Below are 21,289 nucleotides of genomic sequence, written 5' to 3'. Positions count from 1 at the left end.
ACGCTGTCAGTATCGAACTGTATTTAAGCTCTCTTGGACGGTAAATTTTTGTCTATTATTTGCATGCACTAAAAGTGAAAGTAGAAGTATTTAAATAAAGACAAAGAATGACATAAGGTAATATGTTTATTTGGTAACTCAATACAAATCAATTACATGAAATATATATAATATAGATAGAGATGTATATGCCGCTAAGCGAAATGAAATTGTAGGGGATAAGACGTTGCGCTCTTCAATCTCAATTCGAAGTGCTGTTGTCGACGGTTTTGTTGAATCTACTTACCGAGAGGGCTGATGGACGATGCCAACTAGTCTGAGCTGCTGTGGGGGTAAGCCAAAACCTACACGTGATAATCTAGCGATTGAACTTACCGCAACGAAAAAGGTTTAGAATTTTGTCAGAAATAAGTATTCCTTGACATTTTTTTGCACTTACCCTACCAAATTTTTTTTCGTTCAGAATCGTTTTAAAAATACCCACTGTTGTTTTTCAATGAGATCTAGATGCCTTCATTTAGCGTTCCTTTGACGGTAGTTATGCCTAACTCCAACTAAAAGGCTAACATTCATTGCGCTATGAATGTAAAAATACCTGGACATTGCGTCTTTAACGGCAGGACAGCCTTATCAAAAACACAAAAAACAGAAACATCCGCGGGCAGTGAATAGGCATGCCTACCGATTAGTGTAATAACAATTTTGTCCATCCGCATCGTATTAATTGGGTTCATTTTCGGTAAAAACTTACCAATGTCCTAATCCAGGCAATGATGTATCTTCGTGTGATTTAGGTAATAAAATTTCATTCAAATTATTCGATCGTTATTGAGAAACAAAAATCCGACATTTATAATGTTAGTAATGACCCATAATTAATTCACGAAACAAATACAGACACATAAATAATTCTTCGACGGCGGCATCCCGAGTGGATCTTGTGTTTGTTGTCTTAAATAGACACGTAAAATGGCAACTAGTCCGAAGTAGCGTCATTCACACTGAATATCACATCAGGAAGAATGAAAAACCGCACTCCAAATAATATATTTGAATCTTTGTTAAAGGTCAGACAAATTGAATATTGATTATTGAAATATTTAAACAACGGACAAAACATTGCAACGTGCAATATAAGACAGATACTTCGGTACTTAAGCACAGTTTCATTTCTCAGCTCTTAGATATCAAGATGTTTATTCTCATTGTCTTAGTTGTTGTTTGTGTCGTGCTACTGTTCTATTCGATCAAGAAGAGCAACAGCAGTGTTCCTTTGTGTGATAATTATCTGCCTGTAATCGGACATACACACATGCTAATTGGGGACGGTAAAAGTAGGTTTAAATTGTTTTGCGATTGGTTTTTGCGAGTCGCATACAATTTCTTTTATTTTTATTTTTTATATTACACTTGATGGTAAGTAGTTTCCGTTGCTCATCATTTTAATGCAATGCCAGGGGTATAGTCTAGCTACTGCCTAAAAAAATTAATATTAAGTTTACGACTTAATCCGTTTATTATTTTGTCACATATCTTGAGTTATAAGGTCGAAGACTCAATTGCGTTCTTTTGTTGTTCCTAATGGCTGGTAGCTTAAGGAGCTATTCCAGCTACTCAGACTGGCAGGTGAGCTCACGAGCTCAACCTGAGAGAGCTTGTAACACTGACCAAAGCAAGAGCAGTGCCTCGCAGACTCTACTACCGGATATTGCTTTATAATAGGGGTTAAAGTATGAAATTGCCATTTTATTGTAATAGGTACTTCGAATTGACATAGAACCTTCATGTTTTGAGATTTTTGAGTAAAACTTTTCAAAAGGTACCTATGAGGTACTTCTTTTAAAAATTGGGCAATATTCGATTCGATATGAAAGTCGATTTCAGTTGTTTTTTTATCCAGCGTATTCTTCGAAAATTCGAGAGATTTTTGAATACGAGTTCCGACGCGGAACTAACGCTGCAGAAACAGCTCGCAATATCAATGTTGCGTTTGGAGAGGGGACTGCTAATGATCGCATCGTGCGATTTTCATTTAAATGCTTTCGTGATGGAAATTTTGATTTCAACAACGAACCACCTGGAAAACCGTCCACACATGTGAATAGTAATGAAATGAAAGAGATGGTTGAAGCCGATCCGAGCTAAACTACCCAGGAATTAGCGGCATGGTTTATCGTTACCTTACCAACAACATTGACTCATTTGCGTTAAATCAATAAAATAAATTGAAAAACTGGTGCCTCATGATTTGACTGATCTGCAAAAAGAAAGGCGTGTTGAAACTTGTGTTGTCTTGTTGAATCGATACAGAAATGAAGAAATATTGGATCGAATTGTGACACGTGACGAAAAGTGAATTCTTTACGATAACCGTAAGCGAAAAATGCAATGGCTAACACCAGGTCAAACGCCGCAACAGTGTCCTAAAGCAAAGCTTACCAATAAAAACAGCCCCAACTCATGAATCGATCTTCACCATTATTGCTCCATGATGACTTTTTTTTTTTTTTTTTTTTTTTTTTTTTTTTTTTTTTTTTTTTTTTTTTTTTTTTTTTTTTTTTTTTTTTTTTTTTTTTTTTTTATGATTGAAAGTTTACTGGTGGCCCGAAGGCCTTTCCAGTTTCACCAGGACAGGTGGGCGAGCAAAGGCTCAGCCAAGAGGGGTGGGATTTGCTAACAACTGCCCGAGCGCCTCCGAAGGAGACCTAACAACTCAAGAGCAATTGTTTCGCGAATGAATCTACTACCGGATCGGAATCGCGACCCGCTGAGAAGATCCGGCGAGAAACTCAGCGGGCTGATGCATGGGTTAGGTTGCACGTCGACCTCTTTGTCGAGTTCGACGAGTACGGTTACCGGGGTCCCTAAGCCTGCCCCTAGTATTAGAGCTGAAGGCATCTAATGCAAAGGTTATTGGATCTGATGGATCCGTAAGGACGTGTCTAGGGCGTCGACGGTGACTGGCTCCTGCATGATCAGGATTCGGGGAGTAGTCAGCGGCGGCAACGATAAGGCGATTATCATGACGCATAGCCTTATCGAAGTATCGTTCCGACGCTGACTTCATGTATTTCCGAATTGATTCGAGGCCCAGGTCGTCGTGTAGGTCAACGTTCCTCACGAACCACGGAGCCCCGACAGCTAACCTGCAAAAGCGGGATTGTAGGGATTGGAGGGTGTCTATGTGTGTGCGGGCCGCGTGAGCGAACACCACACTCGCGTAAGTCATGACGGGCCTTATGCAAGTTTTGTAAAGTGTCACCTTGTTCCGAAGGGACATTTTACTCCGCTTACAGATCATGGGGTAGAGTCTACCGAGAATAAACGCGGCACGGTCACGGACTGATTTTATATGCGGGCGGAATGTCATCGATGCATCCAGGGTAACGCCCAGGTACTTGACCTTCCTGGCCCAGGGTATGGGTTGTCTAAAGAGAGTAATCGGGGGTGTGAGATTCCTCCTCCTAATCCGGGAGGAAATCCGTGTGGAGCTTCCCCTCTGAAATAGCACCGCAGTACTTTTCGCTGGGTTGATGTCTATGCGCCATTTTCGGAACCACTGTCCTAGGGCTAGGGCTGCGCTCTGAAGCTTCTTCGCGATTAGGGACTTATTTCTACTAGAATAGTAAACAGTCGTGTCGTCGGCGAATAAAGCTAAATGGGTCGGCGGCGACCGGGGAAGATCGTTGACGAATAAGCTAAATAGGAGGGGTGAGAGGACAGAGCCTTGCGGGACTCCAGCTGTGAGAGGTCGTGGGGAGGAGCGGGTTCCCTCGACTCGATATCGAAAAGAGCGGTTCGACAAGAAGTCCCGTATGATGAGCACGAGACTATCCGGCACGCCCATGTTGAATAGTTTGAAAATCAAACCATTGTGCCAGACTTTGTCGAACGCTTTTGCGACGTCGAAGAAGAGAGCTCCCGTGTATAACGGTTTTGGTCGATTAAGCCCCACAAGAATGTGCTCCGTGAGGCGGTGCACCTGTTGAACGCATGAGTGATTTGTACGGAATCCGAATTGTTCATCGATAAGAATGCCCTTGGATGAGACGAAGTCTCTGAGGCGTTTGTAGAGCAGACGCTCATACAGTTTGCCTAGAGACATGAGGAGGCTAATCGGGCGGTAGCTCGTCGGATGATTTTTTGGTTTACCGGGTTTATGTATGCCGATAACGTCCGCTTCTTTCCACACCGCGGGAAAGATACAGTTCGCCATAGCGGCATTGAAAATAGATGCCAACATCACGATGAGTTGGACGGGTAGAAGTTTAATAACGCGGTTGGATATACCGTCAGAACCGGGAGCCTTGCGAGGACGTAGGTCTTTGATCAAGTCTTTAACTTCCATCGGGGTGACGGGTGGTAACGCATCAGAGGGTGGCAAGGAGGCTCTGCGTTCTACCTCACTGTCTACTAATTCTACATGAACAGGGTCCACGGATTGAGTGCTGGGCGTGCACTGGGTTTGCAATGTATCGGCCAGCAGCTCTGCTTTTTCGTCATCATCGAACGCCGCGAGTCGGCCTGAGGGGCCTACGAGGGGGGGCATACTTACTACCGTATCCGATTTGAGAGTACGAGCTAAGCGGTAGTAAGACCTTTGGGAGGGCGCGAGTCCTTCTAAGAAATCAGACCATCTGGCATCTCGGACTTCGGCGATGCGAGACTTTACGTCGCGTTGTAGGGCACGCATTCGAATACGATTTTCCGCGGTAGGATACCTGTCGTAGGCGCGTATCGAGGCGTTCTTAGCTCTAAGGAGTTCCCTAATATCGTCGGACAATTTGAAGCGGTGAAGGAAGTCCTCCGCTACAACTTGTTTCGATGACCTATCTAATGTCGAGGTGATGTGTGACGTTAAGATGTCTATGGCTTCAGCGGTATCCTGAGGAGACGGGATAGAGTCCGGGTTAAGCGGGAGCGATGGTGGATCAGATTCAGCCAGGCTGATGCCCAGCGTGTGCCAATCCACCACAGTCCTCGTGACGGGAACGGAATCGGGAGCGCGACCGAGCTTCATAACGACGGGACGGTGGTCTGAATCTAACTCTGAAACTACTTCGATCGAGTGTAAGCGCAGAGTTACGTTTTTTAATAACGCTATGTCGAGTATATCCGGGCGATGCGCGATATTTAGCGGGTAGTGAGTCGGGGTTAGCGGAGCGACGATATCGAAGGCGAGATCATCGACTAACGCGTCAAGCCGCCTGCCATTCGGGGTTGTGGTGTGTGAGTTCCACCTGATGTGTTTACAATTTAGGTCGCCCGCCAGAATGACAGAGCTCCCCATACCGAGCAGCGCCTCGATATCACTGCTTAGAACGATCTTATCCGGTGGAAGATAAACGGACGCGATAACGATCGGCGCGTGTCCCGTCAGTGAGATTCGGCACACTGATGCTTCGATATTAGCGAGCGCGGGAGGATCGAGCGGGACGCAATGCAGGGCTCTTCTATAGTAAATGACGGTACCACCACCACGGGCAGAGAGCCTGTCGTTCCTGACCATGTTATAGTTCGCGATTTTAGGGTCACGGCGCGCGGGCTTAAGTAGGGTCTCCTGCACTAAAAAGATATCAATTTGGTGGTCACGCAAAAAGTCAGAAACCTGATCACGTTGATTTGCGAGACCGTAAGCGTTAAAAAATCCTATCGTTACGGATAGGGGCTTTATTCTACTTATATACGCCATTGATTACCGGCGGAGTGAGGGGAGGACGTACGTATTTAATGACGCGTATACGTCGGCGTATTCCTGCACAACGGCGATAAAGTGTTGTGCAGTGGAGGCAGCGCGAATGGCGTCGCCAAAAGCGTTAACGCGCTCAAAGTTGATCGACTGAAAGAAGTCGATCGCTAAAGCGAGATTGTCGGACGCGGTCGGAGGGCAGGTCGCGGGAGAGGGACCCGTTTTAACTCTACAGGAACTGCAATTAGAAATCTTTCGTCACCCTCCGTATTCGCCAGACCTTGCTCCAACGGATTAACATATTTTTCGTGATTTGGGCAATTTTCCACGTGATAAAAAGTTTTCTTTCCAGGAGGCAGTACTTTCACACAGTTTGTATCACCAGAGTTCTATCCTAAAGGCATAAATCACCATCCTATTAGATGGCAGCAATGTATAGATAATAATGGCAGATATTTTGAATAAATAAATATGTTAAATAAAAATAAAAACGAACTACAACTTCTCAGTACAAATCGGCAATTTTATACTTTAACCCCTAATATAAGGTCCCATCCATCAAGCCAAACAGCAAGACTGTCTCGCGACAGGCATAGGCACGATGGTGGTACCTACCCATGCGAGCTAATTCCCTCTAATAATAGTGAAAACACAATTATTATAAGAAATAGGACCGTTCCAAAACTTACGGAAACTATTCATTTTGCCGCCAACAAACGCTTTGTGTGTTGAGCGTTTAAATCGAAATATACTAATTAATAAACTTGAAAACATAGGCAGATATTCGCTTCCGTCAGAATCATACTGTACTTGTTTCTAGCTTTAAATGCAAAACTAATATGCACAATTTCTGTAATATTTGGTGGTGGTAGGACCTCTTGTGAGTCCGCACGGATACCACCGCCCTGCCTATTTCCGCAGTGAAGCAGTAATGCGTTTCGGTTTGAAGGGTGGGGGCGTCATTTACGTTGTAGATGTCTATGGGCTCCGGTAACCACTTAGCACCAGGTGGGCCGTGGGCTCGTCCAGCTACATACGCATTACAAAAAAAAAATTTTTTTTGGGTAATTGATGCGCCAATGTTCATTATTGAGTACTTTTATAGGTTTATAACACTTCCTAGTAGGTACTCTTTAATAAACTGAGAATTGGCTATTTTATTACTATAATATACTGAATGAGTAAAAATAAGTTTTCTTTCTATATCTTCGTTACAGAATCTTCTACTTTTTCAGAATTACTGCGATCTGTGAAATATATATGTGGAGAGACAAACAAGAAGGGAGGTGTCGCGAGATGTAAATTAGGACTTGACTATTACTATGGTATATTATAAATTGAGTTTTTTTTTGTGTGTAATTATATAGATGAATATAGCTGTAGCCACTAATACTATAAATGTATTAATGATAAATTTAAGATTAAACCGTTAGTGTAGTTTTAGCTGTGTCTATGGCTAGCGACAATTGAAGAAAATACTAATTTAGAAGACACTAGCTTTTGCCCGCAAATTCGTCCGCGTTGAATTTTGTTAACCTTTGGCATAACGCTAAATTCTACCCACCACTTCATTTACGTAGAAAGTGAAAATATTTTTGAATAATAGAATGTTAAGGAGCTGTTTATGGTAAACAAAATCACGCTTTTTAACTGACTTCAAAAGAGGAGGCTATCAATTCTACCACCATTTTTTATCTATAAGGTTGGGAAAAAGTTTCTTGGCATTTTTAAAGAAAATTCACAATTATTTTTAATATATTTTATTTACATTTAACTAAAGTATATAGGTACCATTTTGTTCGATAGCTTTTTGCCATCTTGTAGGTAGGGACATGACCCCATTGCTATAGAAATTTTGTGGCTTCTGATCATAATACCGCGACAATTGGTTTTGGCAGTCCTCTCGTGATATTAACCTGACACTGCCTAAAGAATTCTGTAGAGACCGAAACAGGTGGACATCTGAAAGCGCAAGGTCAGGGTTATACGGCGGATTCATTAACACCTCCCAGCCAAGCTCTCTTAATTTTTGCTGAGTGGCTAAAGACGTGTAGGGTCTAGCGTTATCATGATGAAAAACCACACCCCTCCTGTTGATTAATTGCGGCCGCTTTCTCTCAACTTCTTGCATTAATCTCATCAGTTGTTCGCAGTAGAGTTCAGAATCGACGGTCCTGCCTGGTGGTAACAGCTCATAATGAATAATGCCCTTCCAATCCCACCACACACACAGCATCACCTTGTTACGAGTTAACCCAGGGTTCGCAACAGTCTGTGAAGCCTGACCGGCCTTTTACCACGACCTTTTTCGCACGTTCTTTTACGTGATTCACTTTTCATCACCAGTTATCAGCTTCTTCAAAAATGGTTCGGTTTCATTACGTTGTAATAAAGAATCACAAGTGAGTACACGGTTCATTAGGTTTCTTTCAGTGAGCTCGTGAGGTACCCAAATATCGAGCTTTTTGTGTACCCAGTTTCAAATGTGCCAAAACTGTGTTGTGGTCAATTCCCAGTTCTTCAACTACGTCGTAACTATTGACATGCCGATCTTGCTCCACTTTTTCAAAAATGGCATCAATTTTATTCATAATAGGGCGACCAGAGCGAAGTGCATCTTTGACATCAAAATTTCCGGATTGAAAAGGCTTAAACCAAATTTGGAGATGATGAGATCTTGGAGAAATCCACAAAAATCTATAATTTTCAAAGCCTATCTTGAAGTGATTTGGTTGAGGTGATTTTTTGTTCCTACCTATGCAGATAACCTTGAGAGGCTATTTCAGCGTAAACTTAACTAGTAGGTGAGCTCACGGGGCTCATACCTGACGACGTTGCTAACACGAACCCTAGCAAGTGCCGTGCTTCGCAGAATCTACCGCCGGATCGGAAACGTGACCTATTGAGAAGATCCGGCGAGAAACTCAGTGGGCTGTGTCGGTGGGTTAATTTACTCGTCGAGCCCTTCGTCGTAAGCGACGGGTTCGACTAGAACGATGATCGGTGCTTGAGATACCTAAAAGCACCGTTAGTGGATCGAGAGGATCCGAAATGACATGTTTTGGGCGACGTCGACTGCTTTCCATTCTATCCGCAGGATCGGGAATGTAGCTACCGGCGGCCATGATAAGAGGGTTCTCGTGTCGTGCCGCTTTATCGAAGTGGCGCACTGATGCCGACTGTAGATACTTACTGATGGACTCTAGGTCCAGGTCATCATGAAGGTTCCTGACACACCACGGGGCTCCGACGACCATCCTGCAAAAACGGGATTGAATAAGTTGGAGTGGTTTTGAGTTAGTGCGGGCCGCGTGAGCGAACACTACACTTACATAGGTCATGACGGGGCGTATGGATGTTTTGTAGAGTGTCACCTTATTTCTAAGGGACAATTTACTTCACCTGCAAATCATCGGATAGAGTGATTTGGGTGTTTCTTGTTATTGTTTTTATTGTGCCGCTGCGCACCGTCCGACCGGCGTCACATTGTACATCATTATTTCATCATTGTACATTGTACATCAATATTACGCGCTTGATCATTATTTTGCTGCGATGTTATTTTAAAACTGCGATATCTTCTAATACGCATCAAAATAATCATAGCGAGATACTCATTAAAATAAAGTGTGGGTAAATTTCTTTAAAATTAAATACGAGTAATGAATAACGTATTTATCTGGAAAGGGATTAATATCATCTTTATAAAAACACCACAAATAATGCTTTATTTTAGAACAAATTTGGTTAGCATAAAAAATGTTATAGTGAGCCAACCTTTAAATATAGACATGCTGTCGCGGACTTTTTTTTAGATCTTTTAAAGGGGAGCAATACTGCCAAACATTATTTTACCGAAGCTTTAACCGTTTCTGCAGCGCATGCAGCGAAAGCTCTCAAAAGCGAAAAAAAAAAACCGATTGTGAAACATTATTTATTGGTGTTCTTATCTTAGCGTGATCTTCTATAGCCTACACTATAGGCCATAGGCCCTATAGTCTTCCTCAATAAATGGGCTATCTAACATTGAAAGAATTTTTCAAATCGGACCAGTAGCTCTTGAGATTAGCGCGTTCAAATAAACAAAGAAACTCGTCAGCTTTATAATATTAGTATAGATATTTAGAAGCCGGTAAAGCGAGCCACGGTACGCTTGGCAACGGCTTGACTGTGTAACTGGTATTATCGAAGTTCATAAACTACGGTAATCACTCACTATTACTTTGGTCACCTTCGAAAGAATAAAAAAAAAAAACTCTAAACCAACAACGGTGGGTCATGAACTAATTTGCCCATTCGTGATAAAAAATTCCGCAAATAAACCAATAAAAACTAGGTTAAGACGTGTACAATCAAATTACTTTACATGTTGATTACAGTTATAACAGACCCAGAAGACAATTTGACAGTAGCCAACGGCGCACTTCAGAAACATTTTTTCTATCAGTTCGCGAGCAACTGGTTGGGGGATGGTCTCGTCACGTCATCAGGTAACTTTGAATTTGAAATAAAAAGTCTCCAAGATAATTATTATTAATTTACCAATTTTTTAAAATTTAATTGTACCAACTTCTCTATAGTGTATGCTGAGTGTTGTGGATATCTTGTCATTTTTTCGTTATTAAAACTATATTCAAAATTATCGTTTTTACATGGAACTACTAATAACATTTATAAAAATATTTTGAACATGAGCTACACGCTCCATATTGCCTCGGAGGCCCACTGTGCATAAGTCAGTATTTATGCTATGATGAATTCCAGGGGAGACATGGAAGCGTCACCGCAAACTATTGAACCCAGCGTTCAGTCAGCAAATGTTAAACATCTATACAGTTGTATTCAACCGGGAATCGAGGAATCTGATTTCTGCCATCGAAATCCAAATGAAGAGCGGCCCAGTGCTCATCAGCGCAGCTTTCAAAGAAATGGCATTAAAAGCACTATTATGTGAGTAGCAACGTTCTAAAGATTTTGTTGGCGAAAGAACAGATCTTACCACTGTCGATTATACTGTTACCTAAATTTTGGGAAATGTAGCGTGACACATGCAACAGTTACCATGGTGATATCTGTTTGTAAATACGATCGAATGTTTTTCATTCCAATTATCGATCTTATTCTTATATCACTCAATACATACCGTAGTCTAGTCGTGGTAGGACCTCTTGTGAGTCCGCACGGGTAGGAACCACCGCCCTGCTTATTTCTGCCGGGAAGCAGTACTGCGTTTCGGTTTGAAGGGTGGGGCAGCCATTGTATACTGAGACCTTAGAACCTACCTAGGCGGCACTGAAATTTTCGGGAATTAACGAAGTGACACAACATTACTATTTAAAAATGTATTTATTGCTTTTCGAAGTATTCTCCGCGAAATTAGACACATTTTTCCATACGATGGAACCAATCATTGAAGCAACCATTCCATTCGGAAGTTGGGGTCTCCAAAATGGCTGTTTTTTAGGCGTCCACAGCTTCTTCAGGTGATGAAAATCTCTGTCCACGCAATTTATTCTTTATTTTAGGGAAAGTATAGAAATCATTAGGGCTTAGGTCGGGGCTGTACGGCGGATGGTATAATAATTCTATGTTTTCTTGCTCTAAAAACTCTTTTGTTCTGTGCGCGGTGTGAGAACTCGCATTGTCGTGATGGAGGATGATGCGGCGGTTGCAGTTCTCTTTACGGAGTTCAGAAACGACCTGTGGCAAACAAATGCTAGCATACCATTCTGCATTAACCGTTCTTTGTCCCTCAAGAGGAATAGTCGTAACATGGCCGGTTTTGGAGACAAACGTGGCCACCATTTTTTTTGCAACACTCCGTGAACGAACAATTTTTGTTGGCTTTAACTCATTTTCGAACACCCAAACTCGTGACTGGTTTTTTGTTTCGGGTTCGTACGCGTATATCCAGGATTCGTCACTTGATACAATGTTGTATACAGCATTTGAGGATTCTGCGTGGAATCTTTGAGAGTTCTGACGCACCAAGTAACGCGAGCCGCTTTTTGCTCTTCACAGAGCGAATGCGGTATCCATCGGGAAAACAACTTTTTTACACTTAATTGTTCATGCAAGATTATTTGTATTTGACTCATGCCAATGTCTAAAGTTGCCTGAATTTCGCGGTATGTCACATGTCGATCTTTCTGAATCAGCTTACGCACAGCATCAACGTTTTCTTGGGTGACTGCAGTTTTTAGACGACCGTGACGGGGATCATCACTGAGCTTGACACGTCCACGTTGAAACTCAGCAAACCAGCGATAAATTGTGGTTTTGGATGGGGCTTCATCACCAAATGCAGAAATCATCCGGTCAACATACTGTTTTTGTGTTAAACCACTTCGAAAGCCATAATAAATCATCGCTCTTGAATTTTCTCGAGTCAATTCCATTTTCTCAACGACTAAACAAGTTTGACAAAACCTCGTGACAAGACCGAGAATCTTTTTTTAAATAAATAAATGGTATTCGATTTTTAAAACCAAGGAGTTTTCAATTAAAAAGATTTTAATATGACAGGAACAGTGGAAATATTCCATTCCCGATACTTTTAGTGCAGCCCTCGTATATCTCAAGGTGGGTGGCGCATTTATGTTGTAAATGTATATTGGCTCCAGTAACCACTTAGCACCAGGTGGGCTGTAAGTTCGTCCACCCATCTAAACAATAAAAAAAATCTAGAGATTTGGGGGAATTTCAATTTACACCCTGTATTCTGTAGATTAAAACGGAAAGAACTATTTAAATTAATGAATTTCCTAATACAGCAACAGCATTCGGTATAGAAGTAGAAGAATGTGATTTCAATCAGAAGTATATGCATGCCGTTGATGAAGTAATGGCTGTGTTGACCCGTAGATTCCAGAATATTCTATTGCACAATTCGTTCGTTTACAAGCTGAGCGCTTTAAAGAAAAAGGAGGACGAGCTGATCGAAACAATAACGACGATGTCGAATAAGGTAAGGTCATCATCACGTTACATATGTAGCGTTATCCCGGTATTGCGTACACTCACCCCTTTTTCACTCACTCAGAATTTTTGTATCGAACCCCGAAGTCCATCCACTCTATCCATCCAGCTCAGCGAAGAGTTCGTCGCGCAACCTAGCGGCGTGCAGCGGGTCGCGATTCCGATCCGGTAGTAAATTCATTCGCGAAGCATCTGCTCTTGAGTCGTTAGGTCTCCTTTGGATCAGGACGGGTACCGGCGAAGGCAGACTTTCGGCGCGCACTGCGGTACCGTATGTCTGGTGTAGCCGGTGTGGTGGAGCTCGATGGGGTTTAGTCGGTAGTCGTTTTGCGGGGCAAGTGCTTCGCGCGCCTTTTTCAAGGCGTAGTCTCTTGCGAGGAATTCGGGGAGGTGGAGGACCTTCTCGTCCCCCTCTCCCTCTCAGGAGGCGCCGGAGTCCGACATAACCCGGTTCGTTACCCCCCCGGACCGGGTATCCGTAAATGGATTCCCCAGCGGTAAAAAAAAAAAAAAAAAGGTCTCCTTTGGTGGCACCCGGGCAGCTGTTAGCAAACCCTATCGCTCTTGGCTAAACCTTTGCTCGTCCACCTGTCCTGGTGAAACCGGAATGGTATTCGGGCTAAGAGTAATCCCTCCTACATAAAAAAATGTGTGCGTGTACTAGTGTACACACGTAAGAAGTGAAACTTCTTTATGGCCTTATTTTTCGAAAAATGATCTACATGCAACTTTCTAGAAATTGGTTAAATAAAGTTAAATTAGATAAAGTTTAAACAAAAGGATTTTATTATCATAGACATGAATACAAAAAAAATGTGTGCGTGTACTAGTGTACACACGTAAGAAGTGAAACTTCTTTATGGCCTTATTTTTCGAAAAATGATCTACATGCAACTTTCTAGAAATTGGTTAAATAAAGTTAAATTAGATAAAGTTTAAACAAAAGGATTTTATTATCATAGACATGAATACAAAAAAGATGGCGCGTAACGGAAAAATGTGACGCGTAACCGAAAAATGTGACGGTAAATTTTTTTCCAACGCCGATAAAGAAGTTTCACTTCAAAAAGATGGCGCGTAACGGAAAAATGTGACGCGTAACCGAAAAATGTGACGGTAAATTTTTTTCCAACGCCGATAAAGAAGTTTCACTTCAAAAAAAAAAAAACTACACTTGCATAGGTTCTGACCAAACGCACGCGAGTTTTGTAGAGTCACCTTGTTTCGAAGTAACAATTTACTTCGCTTGCAGATCATCGGCTAAAGGCTCCCGAGTAAAAATAATTAATTCTCGGCACATTTTATACCTTGATTTATTTAATTAAATTAGTATTTGCGTGCAATTTAACTTTCAGGTTATAAATAGTAAACGAAGAGCTTTAAAGAACAAACAGGAATCTCACGAAAATGGTTGTGCCTCTGGTACGTAATCTCGAAACTATCAATTGTTTTCTTCATAAAGGATAAAGTGCCGGTGTGACCATGCAGATGTTCAAGTCTTGTGGGCATGTACCCATTTTCCTAATAAAATACGTACTTAGCACATATTCACGTATTACTTCGACGATGAGAGAATAGCTTCGTGTACTTAATAAATATTAAACCCGCAAAAATTATAATTTCCTGTATAACCGAAACACGGTCAAGGCTCAAGGTAGGCGACGGCGTTCACGATATGATGTCGATGAGCTCTAGTAATCATTCACACGTCATTTCGGATCCTCCCGATCCACTAACGGTGCTTTTTGGTACCTCAAGCACCGGTCATCGTTCTCGTCGAACCCGTCGCTTTCGACGAGTAAATTAACCCACAGACACAGCCCACTGAGTTTCTCGCCGGATCTTCTCAGTGGGTCGCGTTTCCGATCTAGTGGTAGATTCTGCGAAGCACGGCTCTGGCTAGGGTTCGTGTTAGCAACGTCGTCAGGTCTGAGCCCCGTGAGCTCACCTACTAGTTAAGGCTACGCTGATATAGCCTCTCAAGGCTCTCAGCTTAGGTATGAAAAAAAAAGAAGTATTCATTTAACACTAGATGGGCCTTAAGCCCGTAGATGCAATAATAAAATTAACTTCCTAAACTAAGAAACAAAGGCACTCGCAAAGTTCATTAACAAAGAATGCGTCTGAATTTATTAATAACAAAATATTTTATAATTCTCATTGGTTGATATGTTCGGTGAACTCAGTGTTCGTGGAATTGAAAAAATTGACTGTACCTTACATTTGTTTAATTTTTGTTTCTATTTTACGTTCCGCCTCAAATAACATTAAACGTTACAGAAAAAAAAACCCAATCAATGTCAGACCTGCTCTTGAAAGGCTTGGATGACGAGGCCTTCACGGACAAAGAGATCAGGAATGAAGTCGATACCCTTATATTTACGGGGTCTGATACATCGTCACAGATCATGACGGTGGTCGTGATGTTATTGGGCTCGTACCCTGAGATCCAGGATAAAGTTTACCAGGAGTAAGTTTTGAGGCTTCTTCAGCTTTTGAGGCTATTCGTTACAAAATATGACAAATTTCAAATTTTATTACAGAATTAAATCGGTGTGTGGAGATTCGGATGCCGATGTCGATAAACTTCAACATCCACGATTAGTTTACACGGAAGCTGTTTTGAAGGAAACATTAAGACTATACCCGATCACTCCGGTGGTTTTGAGAAAAACAGAAAATGAAATAAAACTGAGTACATAATATATTTGGAATCTATGATAGAAATTTATTAATTTAGAGAAATTGAATGAAAAGAGCGGCTTTTTTCCGGTGAATGTTACGTACGGAACAACTTAAAGAGAGAGCGCAACTTGACAGAGTCTTTTGTTATTATAATATTACAATTATTAATATATTATATAATGTGGCAGGCAGGAGCTGGATGAGAGAAGCCGAGGATCGTGCTCAGTGGTGAGCAATTGGAGAGGCCTATGTCTAGCAGTGCACTGCTCTAGGCTGCTGATGATGAATAAAATTATTAGTAGTTTGCGTAGACTTGTGCCTTACTTGTTTAGAATTGATACACTTAGTGGATTTGAAAATGTTTTTTTCTCCTACCGACGCCGAAAGTTCGGTTTTCGTCCCGCTGTACAGGGAAGAAAGTCTAACTTTTTCTCCCCAGGTACTATTGACAAGTGCGCATGCGGGTTAGTGTCTTTTTTTTTTTATGGCTGAAGGATTACTGGTGGCCCGGAGGCCTTTCCAGTTTCACCAGGACAGGTGGGCGAGCAAAGGCTCAGCCAGGAGGGCGCGTTAGTGTCTACGTCTGCTCTCACGCACCTAAAATTCTCCGCTATTGTTGTGCTCGGGTAATTTATTGTGTTTAGTGTAAAAGTGAAATTTACAAAAGGCAATAAAATTTAATAGTGAAGTATTAAACAAAGATGAGTTCATCAGATAGTTCTTATTCAATTAGTAGTAGTTTATTTAAAAATTAAAAACCAGTTACATTGTTTTATTTAAGAGCGGAGGGGCTCCGCCCCCCAACCCCCGCTAGGGCTTCGCCCTTGGACCCCGGCTCGGTACTCCACGGGTGCTAAGTTTTTTACAATGTCAACTTTCGGCCTGGTTTCTTTTTTATTAATTGACTGATCGATTTTTTTAAATTATGAAATATGATATAAGTAATTTATAAAATTTTAATAGTAACTGCTGAATAGCTTCTGTTGTTTATACAGAACTATCTCAATCGCGACTCAAAAGCAAATAATTTAGTAGGTACTAAATTCATACACGCATAACGAAACATCAATGTACATGTATATAGCACTCACACGCACAATTACGTTGTTTCTTCAGAGAGCTACACGATACCGGCCAACAGTAACTGTATGTTGGGTATTTATGGTCTGAACCGCCACCCAGTGTGGGGCCCTGACGCGCACACGTTCCGACCAGAGCGCTGGTTGGAGCTCGGAGGTGTGCCCGACGACCCTAATGCATTCGCAGGATTCAGCGTCGGGAAACGGAATTGTATCGGTAAATATAATAGAATTAAATCTGTTCAACGCTTAGGTATACCTACCACGAGAATATAAGTAATAGTAATGATCCGTCCATCTCGGGCTTTGGATCCTCTAGGTATGTTGCTTTCGATCAGAATTTCTTCATATTCAGTGCTTTCAACACTTTTAGTACCAATACCATGGGACGGTTTTTTTTTGTCACTAACACACATCTTACAATTCAAGCAGATGGAAGGATTCAACATTTGCATTTGACTCCATTACTAATGTGGGTAATACTATCACAACCATGCTTAACAATAATTATTGTGCAAATAAGATAAGTCAACGAATAATTACAAGAAATTGTATACAAGTATTATCTTGTAATTATTCATTGACTTTCCTTCTAAAATAAAATGTTATATATATGTTTTTTTTGCCAGACTGAATTGACGATGAAGCGGTGGATGGTATTTCACAAGGACTATTTAATATAAACTAGATGATGACCGTTTTTTTTTTTATAACGCCATCTCATTGTTGCTTTAAAGCGTTTAGTTGCCCTCAATTAAGAAAAATGGTCATATTATTCGCCAATAGATGTCGGGAAGAGTTGATTATTGAAAACACGAATAAAACAACATTTTCTGAAAATAAATCGTAGCTAGATCGATTTATCGCCCCCGAAATCCCCTGTATACTAAATTTTATGAAAATTGGGAGCCGTTTCCGAGATTCAGATTATATATAGGTATATACAAGAATTGCTTGTTTAAAGGCATAAGAAAGATATCTAGTTCCAATTGTTTCACAGAATATAGCCATTATATTATTTTAGGCATAAAACACAAGATTCCTCTTCGAAGCCCGTCAGCTTTAACAAAGTTATACGGCATGTTTGTGTATGTAAAATAAACAGCCATCTAAAAGTTTAATTAATATTCTGACAGGTAAAACCTACGCTCTTATATCGATGAAGACCACGCTGGTACATTTATTACGACGATACAAAGTTACTGCAGATATATCTAAGATTGAATTCAAATTGGATGCGCTCATGGTGCCTTCAGACAACTGCTACGCCAAATTTGAGTCAAGAAAATGAACAATGGCGTAACCGGTACTATCCCTCGCCAGGAACGTTCGTTATGATTTCTGAAATTTGTATTAATATAAATTGGTAATACAAAAAAAACTAAATGGGATTTTTTTTATTAATTAAATTGTTGTAAATGTCCTCCCTGAATTTTAATACAGGCTCTGAATCAACCTCAGTGACCACTCATCGATCGCAGTCATAACGTAAATAACATAATAAAAACGCAACACGAGGTAGCTCAACTGATGCTGTTCGAAGTGGGTGCATCAAGCAGCGCTGATTTCACTGATCAACACTAATCATGCCAGAGGAACTCTGTTAGCTAATAATACTATTTTAAACACCTACCTCATTGGTAAACAGCAGTAGTTTTGTTTCGGTTGGCCTCAGATTTCTCGTCATGTGTAAAGAAGTTTATATACAATTTTGATGATAAACGCAATTAAATAAATACCCAATAAATTAATTATTTTGCTAACTGTTTTGTGAATTATTGAAATTTTGTGAATATGCCAAGAAAGTGTAAAAACTACCTAATCTCATTTTGTTATATTGGTGGTGAATTTACTTTCAAAAAATAAAGACGAAATTTCATAAAACTTGCATTGAAGTGTTACCTACTAGTATTTTGGTTTTACTGTGCCTCAACCATTGATTCAAAGGGCTCAACAAGACAAATCCTCATATAATTTGTTGTTGAACATTTATCTCTTATAGAGCCGTCTAGAGTAAGTACTTCTTCGCCATTGCATATTAAAATGCGTCTCCAAGAACAACGTGCCTGGCGATGCCTCCGGTGCTTTAGCACCGGGCACGGCCTCGCTAGGTGCACCAGCTTGATTGACCGCAGCGGTCTGTGTTTCCGCTGCGGCCAGCCGGGTCATAAAGCGGCGTCCTGCACGGCCGCCCCGCACTGCGCTCTGTGCGCTGCGGCCGGGCGCACGGCAAACCACCGGGCGGGAGGCAAGGGTCGCTTCCCGTCCGGTGATAATACTGAACGCAACCGGCGCCGAAAATCAAAGCGCCGGCAGAAGAGAAGGTTGGCCAGAGGAGCACTGGCCAACACTGTAATCAACGCTGCGGCGCCGGTGCCAGAGAGTGGGGGCAGCAGTGAAGGGAAGGGGGCGATGGATGTGGTCCAACAGTAATGGACCACACCTATCGCTTCCTCCAAGGAAACCTGAACCACTCCGCCAGAGCTCAGGACATGCTATCTCAGAGCATGGCGGATTGGTCCATAGATGTAGCTGTGTCGCCGAGCCGTACTTCGTTCCCCCGGCAAATTATTGCTGCTTCGGGGAAGATGGCGGCCTGGCGGCCATAGTCATAAGAAGAGACGCGGTGATCCCCCCCTTGGCGATGGTGACCAGGGGCCAAGGGTTCGTCGCGGTGCAGCTGGAAGGGACCGTCGTGATCGGGGCGTACTTCTCTCCGAACAGGCCTACTGTCGAGTTCGGGCATTTCCTGGCGGGATCGGGGCGATTGCTCGCCGCCTCGCTCCTCGTCCAGTGATTCTCGCGGGCGACCTACATGCGAAGTCTGTCGCATGGGGGGCTTCCCCCGCTCGGACGCTCGTGGTAGGCTACTGGAGAGGTGGGCGAACGCGGCCGGCCTCTATTTGTTGAATAGAGGGTCGGTTGCGACGTGCGTGCGGTGGCAGGGCGAGTCTATTGTGGACGTTACATTCGCGAACCCGGCTATCGCGCGCCGTATCCGCGACTGGAGGGTTCTGCAGGGGGCGGAGACGCTGTCAGATCACCGGTATATTCGGTGTGATCTCTCCGCCCGCTCCACAGTCGCGGTCGCCTTACCAAGCACGTCAGCTTGTGTTCCTTCGAACTAATCAAAAGATGCATTTGACTGGATCACTAACTTACATTCGTAATGCTATCCGCATATCCGCTATTGTAGATTCGCATCAAGAATATTTATCAAACATTATTGTGCAAATTAGAACAAACAACGAAATGATAGGTTCTTTTGACAACTTTGCATTCAACCAATGCAGTAATAATAAATAAAACAATTTTATTATTAATTAAATTGTTGTTAATGTCCTCCCTGAATTTGAATACGGGTGTACAAAAGCGTCTTCATTTTTATCCAATCAGCCGATTTATTTGTTGTGCGGTTATAGTAACTGCAACTTCTTTTAAACAAACAAATGCAATTACTGCGAAACAATTCATGAATATGAAAGTTGACGCCATCTAGGTATATGGCGCCAACAAACACGATTTGCTCAATTACAATTATTTGTTCAAAGTGTTTGTGTTATTTGTGACAGGCTTTTTTTAATATATATTATGCTTATTAATATTTGAGTATTTGACAGCTATTGTGTTTTTAAACAATAAATTAAACATAGCACGTCTTCTGAAAATTTTCTTGTGTTTCTCAGTGTTTACTAAATTTTAAAATTGGTAAAATAGCAGTTTCTTATGACTAATAGCTATTAAAAAATAACGTAGAATATACTAAACTATAACTCATGGTTAATTATTGCCATTAACGGCGGTAGCGTCCATCTATACGCATATCGAGTGCATTCCATAAACCAATAGCACGATGAAGGAATTATCATAAAACCTTGTCGAATGCATCATTAATTAAATTGAATGTTAAATGAAAAATGCTAAGAATTTCAGATTTTTTATTTAAATAATTGTGAGCAGATGGATAAAAAAGCCCGTGCACTAACCTGTCATCTCATCTCAACTCACCTCTCCACCAACGCACCTCTCATCACAACTGGACAATTCTCGGACACGGTGGTGATCGCGAAGCATAATGCGGTTATGCAGCACGCTTTGTTAATTCACTACATAAAATATCTACTTATTTGCGGATAAATTGTATTTGCTTTTGAAGTGGTTTACTTACGCGTTTATAATTTTTCACTTCGTCCTCTTTTAGCGGTTTTTTTTAATGGATTTTATGACCTGGTAACTAAGACCTTTAGGTCATGTCTTATTTTAATTTATACATATTCATATTTTTATGAAAAATGATATTATGGAGTGAAATGAAATGAAGATGATTAATTTGAGACATTAATCAACTGGGATGAAATGAAATGAAATGAAATGGGATGAAATATAATCTCAGTAAAATGGTGGTCATTTACTAAGATTTTTTCAGTGGACTTTTTGGAGGATCCCGAGAAGTTACGTCCAGCGATTTTGTTTCATTTTCCCACATTTGTGCACTTTCACAGACATTAAACAGTTAATAAACCACCATTATTACACATTTAAACCCGAAGAAACACTAAATAGACAAAATAAAACAAATCACACAACTTCACTCCCCGCGTTCCCGCCAAAAAGTCCCTCTTTTAGCGGTAATTTAATAATGTCACAGATAATATTTTTTAGGGATTTTATGACTTGGTAACTAAGACCTTTAAGTCATGTCCTATTTTAATTTATATTCTCATTTTTATGAAAAACTAGCTGACCCGGCAGACTTCGTAGTGCCTCAGTCGATAAATAAAAGACCTAAACTTTTGTATAAAATAAACTTTTAACAAACAAAATGAATGCGTCTGACGGGGGACTCATCAAAGGAAAA

At 41.3% G+C, this 21,289-nt stretch overlaps 2 protein-coding genes across 3 annotated transcripts in view; one reads left to right on the top strand and one right to left on the bottom strand.

Moving 5' to 3' along the window:
- The window catches only part of CYP340A3 (cytochrome P450 4c21-like), a 33,518-nt gene extending 12,903 nt beyond the window's left edge, over positions 1–20,615 (bottom strand). The window contains exon 1 of the mRNA XM_062676237.1: positions 20,452–20,615. The gene's annotated coding sequence lies outside the window, so the exon portion shown is untranslated. The remainder of the gene's footprint in view (positions 1–20,451) is intronic.
- On the top strand, positions 220–17,817 carry LOC101738326 (cytochrome P450 4c21). Of its 2 annotated transcripts, none has more exons than XM_062676339.1 (10): positions 220–332; positions 6,925–7,014; positions 10,069–10,179; positions 10,454–10,639; positions 12,463–12,656; positions 14,023–14,089; positions 14,948–15,137; positions 15,211–15,362; positions 16,469–16,648; positions 17,568–17,817. In XM_062676339.1, exons 1-10 carry the CDS (start codon positions 305–307, stop codon positions 17,720–17,722), a joined length of 1,353 nt encoding a protein of 450 aa, XP_062532323.1. In that variant the 5' UTR covers positions 220–304; the 3' UTR covers positions 17,723–17,817. The 2 variants fall into 2 exon arrangements, with proteins under 2 accessions (XP_062532323.1, XP_037876495.1); XM_038020567.2 differs by lacking the exon at positions 220–332 and adding an exon at positions 1,167–1,334.
- Positions 20,616–21,289: the final 674 nt, after the last annotated feature.

The sequence above is a fragment of the Bombyx mori genome, chromosome 26 (assembly GCF_030269925.1).
Source record: "Bombyx mori chromosome 26, ASM3026992v2".
NCBI lineage: Eukaryota > Metazoa > Arthropoda > Insecta > Lepidoptera > Bombycidae > Bombyx > Bombyx mori.
Note: the sequence above shows the minus strand (reverse complement) of the source record. Positions and strands in the feature narration are given on the sequence as shown.